The sequence below is a fragment of the Myotis yumanensis genome, unplaced genomic scaffold (genome assembly GCF_028538775.1).
Source record: "Myotis yumanensis isolate MYYU_CA2020_CCGP unplaced genomic scaffold, mMyoYum1.0.hap1 SCAF_13, whole genome shotgun sequence".
In the NCBI taxonomy this organism is placed as follows: Eukaryota; Metazoa; Chordata; class Mammalia; order Chiroptera; family Vespertilionidae; genus Myotis; species Myotis yumanensis.
Window position 1 is genome coordinate 742,890 of NW_027223764.1, and position 12,002 is coordinate 754,891.

General features: G+C 49.0%; 1 protein-coding gene across 7 annotated transcripts in view; it reads left to right on the plus strand.

Annotated features, from left to right (window-relative positions):
- PLEKHA1 (pleckstrin homology domain containing A1) overlaps positions 1-12,002 on the plus strand; it is a 36,214-nt gene that overhangs the window by 1,728 nt on the left and 22,484 nt on the right. For 6 of the 7 annotated variants that reach the window (XM_070432017.1, XM_070432024.1, XM_070432022.1 and 3 more), the window contains exon 2: positions 8,162-8,322. In XM_070432017.1, coding sequence (XP_070288118.1) covers positions 8,182-8,322 — 141 coding nt within the window. In that variant the 5' untranslated portion in view covers positions 8,162-8,181. Of the gene's footprint in view, positions 1-8,039; positions 8,079-8,161; positions 8,323-12,002 lie in introns of those variants that run through there. The other variant, XM_070432018.1, reaches the window with a different exon arrangement.

Here is a 12,002-nt window from a genome sequence, read left to right on the forward strand (position 1 = left end):
GCACAGCAGGAATAAAGTGCACCATTGGTACAGCAGGAAAAGTGCACCATTGGCACAGCTGGAGAAAAGTGCAGGATTGCCACAGCAGGAAAAGTGCACCATTGGCACAGCAGGAGAAAAGTGCACCATTGGCACAGCAGGAGAAAAGTGCACCATTGGCACAGCTGGAGAAAAGTGCACCATTGGCACAGCAGGAGAAAAGTGCACCATTGGCACAGCTGAAGAAAAGTGCACCATTGGCACAGCTGGAGAAAAGTGCATCATTGGCACAGCAGGAAAAGTGCACCATTGGCACAGCTGGAGAAAAGTGCAGGATTGCCACAGCTGGAGAAAAGTGCAGGATTGCCACAGCAGGAAAAGTGCACCATTGGCACAGCAGGTGAAAAGTGCACCATTGGCACAGCAGGTGAAAAGTGCACCATTGGTACAGCTGGAGAAAAGTGCACCATTGGTACAGCAGGAATAAAGTGCACCATTGGCACAGCTGAAGAAAAGTGCACCATTGGCACAGCAGGTGAAAAGTGCACCATTGGCACAGCAGGAGAAAAGTGTACCCTTGGCACAGCTGGAGAAAAGTGCACCATTGGCACAGCTGGAGAAAAGTGCACCATTGGCACAGCAGGAGAAAAGTGCACCATTGGTACAGCAGGAATAAAGTGCATCATTGGCACAGCTGGAGAAAAGTGCACCATTGGCACAGCAGGAGAAAAGTGCACCATTGGTACAGCAGGAATAAAGTGCATCATTGGCACAGCTGGAGAAAAGTGCACCATTGGTACAGCAGGAAAAGTGCACCATTGGCACAGCTGGAGAAAAGTGCACCATTGGTACAGCAGGAAAAGTGCACCATTGGCACAGCAGGAAAAGTGCACCGTTGGCACAGCTGGAGAAAAGTGCACCATTGGCACAGCAGGAATAAAGTGCACCATTGGCACAGCTGGAGAAAAGTGCACCATTGGCACAGCAGGAAAAGTGCACCATTGGCACAGCTGGAGAAAAGTGCACCATTGGCACAGTTGGAGAAAAGTGCACCATTGGCACAGCTGGAGAAAAGTGTACCGTTGGCACAGCAGGAATAAAGTGCACCATTGGCACAGTTGGAGAAAAGTGCATCATTGGCACAGCAGGAATAAAGTGCACCATTGGCACAGCTGGAGAAAAGTGCATCATTGGCACAGCTGGAGAAAAGTGCATCATTGGCACAGCAGGAATAAAGTGCACCGTTGGCACAGCAGGAATAAAGTGCATCATTGGCACAGCTGGAGAAAAGTGCATCATTGGCACAGCAGGAAGAGTGCACAATTGCTCGGAAGCTGCAGGGCTGAGCGGAAGGCCCTGTTTAGAAGCGTGTAAGGACGGGAAGAATGCGTGGGCTTTGTTTGGGAAGTAACTGTGGGTAACTCATTGTTAATGTGTAGGATATGGTGTATGGGAGACTCCTGAGAAAGTGCTTGGGAAGGATGCAACCATTTCATGTCTTCATAGGGGCTTTTCTCCTGAAACATTTAGTGCAGCTTTAAAAAAATGATTTTTACTTAAGCCTGAAAGTTCTTAATAGTCACCCTTCAAAAACCAGTTACTTTGACTCCATGGTACTTTATAGCCCAGAATGAAATCTGTGAACTAATTTATTAGAACAATTTAAGTCAGACTTTGCCATTGAAATATTGCTTGATGTTAAATAGTTATTCTGTTTTTAAAAAATATATTTTTGTTGATTTCAGAGAGGAAGGGAGAGGGAGGGAGAGAGAGAGAGAAACATCAGTGATGAGAGAGAATCATGGATCAGCTGCCTTCTGCACGCCCCACACTGGGGATCGAGCCGGCAACCTGGGCCTGTGCCCTGACCAGGAATTGTACCGTGACCTCCTAGTTCAGTGATGGTGAACCTTTTGAGCTCGGCGTGTCAGCATTTTGAAAAACCCTAACTTAACTCTGATGTTGTGTCACATATAGAAATTTTTTGATATTTGCAACCATAGTAAAACAAAGATTTATATTTTTGATATTTATTTTATATATTTAAATGCCATTTAACAAAGAAAAATCAACCAAAAAAATGAGTTCGTTTGTCACCTCTGACACGTGTGTCATAGGTTTGCCATCACTGTCCTAGTTCATGGGTTGATGCTCAACCACTGAGCCACGCTGGTCAGGCATTAATTTTTGTTCTTATTTAAATACCTCTGGCCCTAACCAGTTTGGCTCAGTGGATACAGCGTCGGCCTGCAGACTGAAGGGTCCCAGGTTCGATTCCGGTCGAGGGCATGTACCTTGGTTGCGGCCACATCCCCAGTAGGGAGTGTGCAGGAGGCAGCTGAATCGATGTTTCTCTCTCATCGATGTTTCTAACTCTCTATTCCTCTCCCTCTCCCATCCTCTCCGTAAAAAAAATCAATAAAATATATATTTAAAAAAAAATACCTCTGTCATTTAAGAATGGGAAAGGCCCTTGTTGGTGTTGCTGAGTGGTTAGAGCTATGGCCCACACACCAGAGGGTCACAGGGCAGGTACCCTTGTGGTTGCAGGTTCGATCCCAAGCCCCTGTAGGGGCCTGTGCAGGAGGCAACCAATCTTTGTGTCTCTCTCACATGTTCCTCTCTCACTCTCTCCCCCCTTCCCTCCTCTCTCCTTCTTTCTTCCTCTCCCTCCCTCTCACCCTCATTTACTCTCTCTAAAAAAATCAATGGAAAAAATACCCTAGGGTGAGGGTTAGCAACAACAACAAAGAATGGGGAAGATAGATGGTTTTCTGAATCGAATGTAGTAATTATTCAATGTGACCATAGTTACTCCTACTTTGTTTTACTGGTAGAAACTTTCAGGTGTGGGAGCAGTCACTGCCTCAGCTGTGAGCGGAGGTCACCCCCCAGCACCAGTTCCCCTGCTGAGCCTTTACTCTTGGGAATGTTAGAATTCGCTGTCACATCTCAAGGCGACTCCTCTTGTTCAGGTCTCCAGTGTACAATACAGTGACTTCGGTAGGAGGTAAATAGTAAAGTGAGTTTTAATTCTTTTGACCGTTTGTAAGGACACACATTTGGAAATTGATGTAGTATCAGAAGCAGATTCTTCAGGCAGATACATTGGTAGCTGTAGATGCTTTTCTATAATGCTTCATTATTTTTAGGAACATACAAATAGGGGATGTTTTTAAAACTCAAAATTCCTGTCGATAGTTGTTTCAGCCATAGGACTCTGTTATGCTTAAGGAGTGACGTTAAGCCATTTGAGCTCTAAGTAATATTTTTCCTAGTAGCTCCGTGTGAGGAAGAATGTATGATCTTGTGATTCCTGGACGATGTTTCCGCAAACACGCCTGCGTGTATTTGGTGAGCCTTTGGATTGGACGCAGTGCTTGGATCAGGAAGAGAGTGTTTGGGGGGTTTTATAGCATAAGCTTTTCTGAGCTGGAATTTCTGTTGAATGTAAAAGAAAATCAGTCAGTTAGGGTCTTCGTAAATATGTGAATAGCCTGTGAGTCTTGAGTATTTTTTCCTACGAGGTATCCTTATCTGCCGGGTCAGTCTGGTAGGTGTGCCCTCCAGCAGTCGTGGTTGTACCCCTTTATGTGGCTTAGACTTGGTGAGGGGGACCATGGAGCCCGGGCTCCGGATTCCGTGGGCCCTCTTCCCAAGAAAGGACGGCCACGGGCCCTGAGCGGCACGTGCCCCCGGGGACATGGAAGCAGCTCTCCCCGGGACAGGTCCCCTGGGAGCCCTCGGCCAGGTGTCCCTCCTCCAGGGCAGTGGTGCTGCTCCACCTGTCGCCGGGCTATTGAGAACAAACACACAGTCTTTTCTACCATCCACTGCTTCTCACTGTGATTTGTAGGATGTCCTTCCCCTCGCTCCCTCCCCATGACATCATGGGCAAATGATAGCTTTTCGACATGGACAGCCATTAAAAGCTTCAGTTCCACCTATTTCGGTTTAAACCTTCAGTCTCCTATGCAGTATTAAGCTGTTCTCCTCCCTTACTTACCCCAGGGTTGGGCCACTTGCTGCAGGAAGCCCTTGGACGGGGCGGGGTTGTGGTGCGCCCTGGGATAGGGCCTTCTCGGCCCTCTGCTGGGGTCTCTGGGATGGGGACTGGTCAGGAGCAGCAGTGCAAGGACAGCGTTTCTGACCTGGGAGTGTTACAGCTCTCATGGCCGGAGCGCCGACCTATGAACCAGGTCATGGTTCGATTCCCAGTCCGGGCACATGCCTGGGCTGTGGTCTTGACCCCTAGCGGGGGGTATGCAGGAGGCAGCCGATCAATGATTCTCATCAATGTTTCTCTCTCTCCCTCTCCCTTCCTCTCTGAAATCAATAAAATTACATTTAAAGAAATAAAGCTCTTAACAGCGGCAGCCAGGGTCCTCTGACGGGCGTCCACACGGGCCTTTGGTGGGATTGGCAGGGAGAGCCCTTGCCCAGCGTTCCCGGGCCTGACACTGCTGCCCGCACGCCCCTCCCGGGCCCTGTCCCGTCTGTCCTCCCCGGCTCCTGGGGGTGCGGTGCGTGTGTGAGGTGGGCTGGGGATATTTGCTTGTGCGGCCAGATTTTGTTCATACCAGCAAGATGGCCCCAGTCGGTTGCCTCCTGCAGTTTCCATGTAACCCACCAAAACGCACTTCCAGGTGACGCCAAACGGTGGCCTGCAGGTGCCCACATCGGCCCCCTTCCTGGCCCCGCCTTTCTCCGCAGGCTCTCCTTGTAGCCCCTCTCCTCCCGGTGAATGATGATGCTCTCGGGTGTCCCTGCCCCTGTTTGGGTGAGTGCCCCTCCGTTCCCTGTGCTCTCCCCGAACTTGGAAAACCTGTCTTCTGTCAGCTGCGTGTATGGTTGTGGGACGATGGTGAGGCGTTGGTCAGGGTGCTGGAGCCCTGAGTTCTGTGGGGGTGTCCGTGTGGGCTCCCCAGAGGTTTGATCCCGATGTCCATACGTGCTCAGCTGTGTGTGTGTCAGCAGTTTGGGGAGAATAAGGATGGTCTCACCTGACATCTAGTTAACAGAACAGCAGGGTCCTGAGGGCCTAACCAGGTCTCACTCTGCAGAATTTAACTTCCCTTTCTTTTTCTTTCCTGTCTCTGACTTCTGTTTTCATTTTTTGGCTTACTTCCTGGTTCCTGACTGATGAAGTATTAACTACGACTTTGTTAATTTATCGCTAATTGTATTATCTAATCATATGTTAGAGCATAAGTAATGCTGAAGGATAAATATTGGGGAGGTTTTAATCATATAATTTTATCTATTCTTGCCTCATACTAACTTAACTAAAAATGATACAAATCCAGTGAAATAGAGTGTTTGAATCTTTTTCCTTCGTCATCTAAACAAACCAGTCAGATAAGTCTGCTGAATGATTTCTTGTCTGATGAGGAAGATGCAAGTTTGTATTTGGAACATTAAACTTTCAGATTAGTTGCAGTAATTATGGGTTTCTTAATACTTCATTCAACAAATTGTTACTGAGTGCCTTCCGTGTACCAGCAGCTGTTTTAGGCATTAGAAAAGCAGTAGTAAACAGAAAAGCAAATCCCTGCTCTCCTGGAGCCTGTATTCCCAGCAGAGAAACAAACAGGTCAGTAAGGAAGGAATTACCCTTAAAGTCATCCCCTCCCTCCACCCTTCACCTGCTGAGCTCCCTCTACCTCCGGATCCCCCAGTCCCCTCAGCCCCCCAGCTGCCCAGGGCCAGCCCAAGGCTCAGGTAACCAGGGCCGGCCGAGGCTTGCGCTGCCAGCAGTGGCTGCAGCAGAGGTGTGATGGGGCGTTGCCTTCCCTGATCGCAGGGTCGCCTCCCGACCCTGAAGGCTCCCAGACTGTGAGAGGGGGCAGGCCGGGCTGAGGGACCCCCCTCCAGTGCATGAATTTTCATGCACCGGGCCTCTAGTAACTTTATAAGAATCTGCCAAACTGTATTCCCATGTTGCTGTATCATTTTGCATTCCCACCATCAGTGTATGCGAGAGTGTTCATTTGTTCATGCTTGTCAGCATTTGGTATTGCCAGGTTTTTTGTTTGTTTGTTTTTAGGTGTTTTTTTGTTTGTTTTAGCCATTCTAGTAGGTATGTAGTGGCATCTTACGGTGTTTCTTTGCAATCCTTCCTGATTAATGTGCTTATTTACCATATATGTAGATTTCTTTGTTGGCTTGTCGCATATTTTTTGCCCATTTATCTATTTTGTTGGTTGTCTTATTATTGAATTATAATAATTCTTTGCCTGTTCTTGGATATCAGTTATTTGATATAAGTGTACTGAATATTTTCTCCCATCTGTGTCCTTGTCTTTGGATTTCTTTTTTATTTCTTTTTTCTTCCTTTTCCTTTTGATTTCTTAATGGTTTCCTTCAAAGAGAAGTTCTTAATTTTAACTAAGTCCAGGATGTTAACCATTACCTGGCCCAGGCTCCCGCATGTTATCGGAGGCGTCTGGCCACCACTCAGGGCCCTGAGGACTTGCTCCCGGGTGTTTCTTAGAAGCGTTCCTGCTGCAGCCTTTACGTGAGAGCCCTGACCCATCGCGAGCTCGTCTCCTTCCACGTGGAGAGCGGAGCGCGGATCGTTTCAGCGCCACTCGTGGAAAGACCGTCCTTCCCCCATGGAGCTGCCTTGGCATCTTTGTTGAAAACCGGTTGACAGCGTAGGAGTGGTTCTGTCTCTGGGTGCTCTTCTGTTTCATTGATTTAGTAGAGCTCTCTTCACCAGCCCCACCCTGTCTTTATTGCTGTGGCTTTATTGGAAATCTTGAAATCAAGTAGTGCAAGTCTGTTCGTCCTGACGGAGTTCTCACTGTGAGTAAACGAAGAGCCATTTAGACAAATCCATTCCGCTGCCGAGAGAGTGCTGGGTACACAGGCGCCAGGCACAGCAGGAAGGAACCCTCGCTCGTTTCTAGAGAAAATGACCGTCAACACTGTTTTTAACCAAGTCCTGGTTTTAACGTCATTCCGACAATAACGTCGGCACTTCAGACCCACGATGCGCTGTGTCGCCGAGGTCTCCTTCAGTCTGCAGCCTCTCCTGCTTTCCCCGTCGACATGGTTTTGCTGAGGAAACGGGGCTCTCTGTCCTGGTCTTTCCCAGTGTGGCGTGGTGATTGAATCGCTCTGTCCCGGTTATTGGTTCCTCAGTGCCTGTATTTCTGTCGCTCGGCAGTTGGACTCGGGGGATCTAGAGACCTGGTGGAAGGTCCAGGTAATGGCTTCTTTTGGTGACAGTAGGTTCACCTCATCGGTGATGGTGCGTTCCATCAGGAGGCACGTAGTGCCTGCTTCTCTCCATGATGGTCGCTGGCTTTGTTTTGGTTCATTTTAGTTTTAAGAGTTGAAAAGGTTTTGGAGAAACGGGGTGGTGTCGAGATTAAATACAAGCTGCAGAGTCCAAGGACCTGGGTCATGTTTTGATCCGTTTCCTACTAGTTCTCTCGTCTTGGAAAGTCGCTTCCCTCCTCAGTGTTAAGTTTATTGTCTGAAATGGGAAAGATGGTGCTACCCGGAGTCATTTTGAGGATTAAATGAGAAAGTGCATGGGAAAGAATCGAGAGCCTAGCATACAGTAAGTGGCCAGTGGAAGTTAGCTACTATTGTTTTGTGTATTTAAAAATACTCTGGCCCTGACTGGTTTGACTCAGTGGATAGAGCGTCGGCCTGTGGACCGAAGGGTCCCGGGTTCGATTCCAGTCAAGGGCATGTACCTTGGTTGCAGGCACATCCCCAGTAGGAGGTGTGCAGGAGGCAGCTGATCAATGTTCCTCTCCCATCGATGTTTCTAACTCTATCCCTCTCCCTTCTTCGCTGTAAAAAATCAATAAAATATATTTTAAAAAAATACTCTGGAGCAGTCTGAAAGGTAGACTCTCTTGATTTGTAAGTGAGGAATGGAAGTTTGGGCAGCTGATTCTGGGTTCACTTGGGTTTGTTTAGGGAAAAGTAAGTGCATTATTCAAGTGAGGGGCATAGCCTCCTTCGTCCTCATCAGTGTGAGCCGTTGCCCTTGGTAACCACTCATACTCCCTGATTTTAAAGGGACTTCTGCCCGGGCTTTGGATGTGTTCCCCTTGACCGGCTCCCACCTGCTGTTGGAAGTGCGTTGAACAAATCATCCCATAGCACACGTTATCCTCCAAGTCCACTGAGAAATACTCACCCTGGTGTTTTTGTCTTACAGTGTAATGTTCAAGCTCAGAGATGCCTTATGTGGATCGTCAGAATCGCATTTGTGGTTTTCTAGACATCGAAGAAAATGAAAATAGTGGTAAATTTCTTCGAAGGTACTTCATACTGGACACCAGAGAAGATAGTTTTGTATGGTACATGGATAACCCACAGGTTTGTAAAATCCAAAGGGTTACCTTTCTGCAAAAGCATGCCCGAGTGTTCATCGTTAAAGTATTTGACGTTCTATGATGTTGGGATTTGTCTTCCAAAATAGTATGTGTTTAGGTTTGTTTCTACTGGGACACTCTCTCTGCCTGCCCCCAGCTCCTGCTGTCTCATTTGAATTTCAGAAGATGAAACTAAACTTATTTGATAAAAATGTATGCACCACATACGCTTTTCCTCTCTGGGAGAGAAACACTAGCTCTGGTAGAAAATTTAAGATCCACTAGATTAGCGGTCGCCAACTTTTCGGACCTCACGGACCACCGGTGTCCGCGGACCACCGCACCGGTTGGCGACCGCTGCTTTAGATGTGAGCTGCTGTCTCTAAGGGGAGGCTGTCTTTTGGAAATACGCTGCGCAAACTAGCTGACACTCGTGCACGGATGTAGGCCTTTCGTCGTGTCGCGTGAGAACTGGAGTGTCAGCTAGTGCAGTGCCATTCATGGCGGAAACACACTTTGTTTGTTGGTGACTTGTGAGTCACGAGGGGTAGATGTTGTGAACTGCAGACGAGAGGCCTGGATTAGCGATCACCAGCTGAGCGTCTTATCTTCTCTACCTGAGACTCTTCGTTAATTGAGATGCATGTTGCTAGGAAGCGTGTGCAGAGCAAGAGATGAGCCGCTAGCAAACTTGTGAGCTGCTCTGATCAGTGGGCTTCTGGTGCAGGCGAGGAGCCTGCAGCCAGGAGAGCAGGGCCGGAGGAGGGTCTGTGCTGCGCTGCACCGACGCGGTGAGATGCATGCGCCCTCGCTCATGCATTTGTATGTGCGCATATAGAGTTTGAGTGTCGGGGGCCTTGGCATTAATTCAACCTCCTTAGTGCAAGAAACCCATTTACCCTGGTCTGCACCTTCCTGTTTGGACTGCATTCTGCTAAGACGTGCACGTTCTGTTTGAGGCGGCTTTCGTTGTTACTTGTTCCGTGAGCCATGATCCAGTGCCGGTGTCTTCTCCCCACTGAGCCTCCTTTTGCCCTTTGACTCTCCATTAAGTGCAGACCTTTGTCCTCACGCGGCCGGTCAGGCTTTGGAGGATAATTTGTACTTTCCTTCCGATGACATTGGAACGAAAGTACAGGCTGTGGGTGAGACTTGTTTTTGCCAGGAACTGTCTTTTCTCTCCTTATTCTTAAGAGCTTACTGACCCCCAGGTTTACCGCCTCACCTCTGGGTGTAGCCAGCTATCCTGGGTGGTGGTGACCTGGCTATGCAGCCACATGAGTCACACCTGTGTTTACCTGACCAGAGGCAGTGGCAGGACCGGGCAGCCCAAGTCAGAAGCCCATCCTTGCCTTTGTTTTTAACGTAAAGCCGATTCCTCCCTTTTGTGGTCCCGCCTTTTTCTGTGGCACAGGCCCCTCCCACACTCCTTTCCCCAGCCCGGGTGGAAGCACCTGGAGGTCCCCGGCGCCTTCTCATGGCCGCGTGCCCTGCAGGGGCCCTGCCTGGTCTCCTCGCCCCGCGGGCGGTGCGCACTTGTCGCCCCGCAGGACCTGGCTGACTCACAGACAGTTTCTCCTGGGCTTTATGTTCAAGTCCTGGATGGTTTTCAGTCTTCATCTGTCACAGGTTCTGCTCCTCAGAACCCCTCCCGTTATCAGTACTTGCCCCTGGCAAGGAGCAGAAAGACCGTGGGCACAGAGGAGGGCATGTTTATTGCAGGGAGGGAAGCCACCTTGGCATGGAGAGGAGGGCGGTGGCTACAGCCAGCGGAGGGAGGGAAGCCTTCCTGGAGGCAGTGACATGAGAACTTGACCTGGAGCCACAGACGATTCTGGCCCCGAGGCAGGGCGGTGGTGGCGGTGGTGGCGGTGGTGGCGGTGGTGGCCGTGGTGGCCGTGGTGGCCGTGCTGGCCGTGCTGGCCGTGCTGGCCGTGCTGGCCGTGCTCGGAGAACAGCCCGGGCCCGGCCGGAGCAGCGAGGGTGCATGTTCAAGTTTGCACTCAGCCAGGTCTTTTTCACATCAACTCTGGGAACCAGATTCTGTGGTGTCGTTGACACATGGGTTTTCTCGAATGTAGTGCAGAATTTTAAACCTGTCCTTCTACTCCGTTCTCAGTAAATGTGTCTCTCCATTTCAGCTGAAGGGAAGCTTCCACAGCCTTGGTTCTGCCAACCATCGTACCAGTCATCAGTGCCAGCGTCGTGTGACTTTTAAACGTATTAGTAAAGACTTGCATCTTTCATGGAACTTTAGTACAGTGTGCTGAGAGTGTTACATTAGGGTGAACCGTGTGAAGTTGCCAATGCTCCAATATTTTCATGCACTAAAATGGCAATTTCATATGATTCAACCTAGTTGCTTATGGCTACAGTGCAGTGACGTTCTACTGACCACATAACCCTAATAATGCAAGCACATTAGTTTGGCTCACCTGTTCTTCGGGAGCCATTTTTCCTCTGTTTTGTTTTCTTTATCACTAGTCATTGATTTAAAAAACCCATTCTAGTATGTGCTTAGGGGTCAGCTGGGGCGTCCTGTTCTGTTGAGGGCGGGGATAGTGGCGGGGAACACAGTAATGGAGTAGCTGTATAGGAAGGGAATTTGGAGAAACCTGAAAGAGTATTTTGGCAAAAAGCCTGCAGGAATGCATAGAACAAATGGCTTACTTTGCTTTTAATCTTAAATGTCATGTTGGTTTATTATTTCTTGTTCATCGTCCGGCAACATCTTTTGAAACCCACGCTTTTCCCGTTGAACTTGGCAGCAGCCGTGCCGGCCCATCGGTGCTGGCGCTTCGCATGCCTCTCGTCCCGGCTGCTTCTGTTTCCTTGTGCTGGGCCAATCGGTGACCCCGCTTCATGCAGCCCCAATGGCTTCTCACTCCTCCTCACAGGCTGAGAGCTGCGCCGTCTGGTTAGGTGAGAGGCGTGTGGAGGACTGACAGAACATGATCGATTTTGAAGGGAAGGTAGCAGTGTTTGACAAAAGTCACTTTGGCCCTAACCAGTTTGGCGCAGTGGATAGAGCGTTGGCCTGTGGACTGAAGGGTCCTGGGTTTGATCCAGTGAAGGACACATGCCCAGGTTGTGGGCTCTGTCCCCAGTAGGGGGTGTGCAGGAGGCAGTCGATCAATGGTTCTCTCTCATCATTGATGTTTCTCTCCCTCTCCCTCTCCCTTCCTCTCTGAAATCAATAAAAACATATTTTTTAAAAAGTCACTTGGTAGTAATTAGGAGGGCCTGAAGACATTTTAACACTTAATTCCCTTATCCCAAATTTAAAAAGCAACCAGACAAAACCCTCTCAATGTAAACCATTTTGTGTAAGAGCACAACCACTTAACGTTACACACTAAACATTGTGACTTTACGTCCGTATTTAGTGTGGTTTATGTGGAAGCCTGTCCATCGCGCACAGTTTCACGCAGAACGTAATGCAGTTTACGTGACGTGGGAGTGAAAGTCGAGAAAAGACTATCCCTGTCGCAACACCAAGCTCCCGTCTGGGAATCTGGTCTTGGAGGTGTTGCAGCTCCCATGCAGTTAGCCTCCCGGGGAGCGTGAGAGGCCTGAGAAATGCACTTCCTGCTCACGCCTGAGACAAGCCCAGAGGCTCTTTAGTGCATGTTATTATAAAGACCAGTAAAAAGGTGATCTTGCTTACTCTGCAGTGGAGGACAC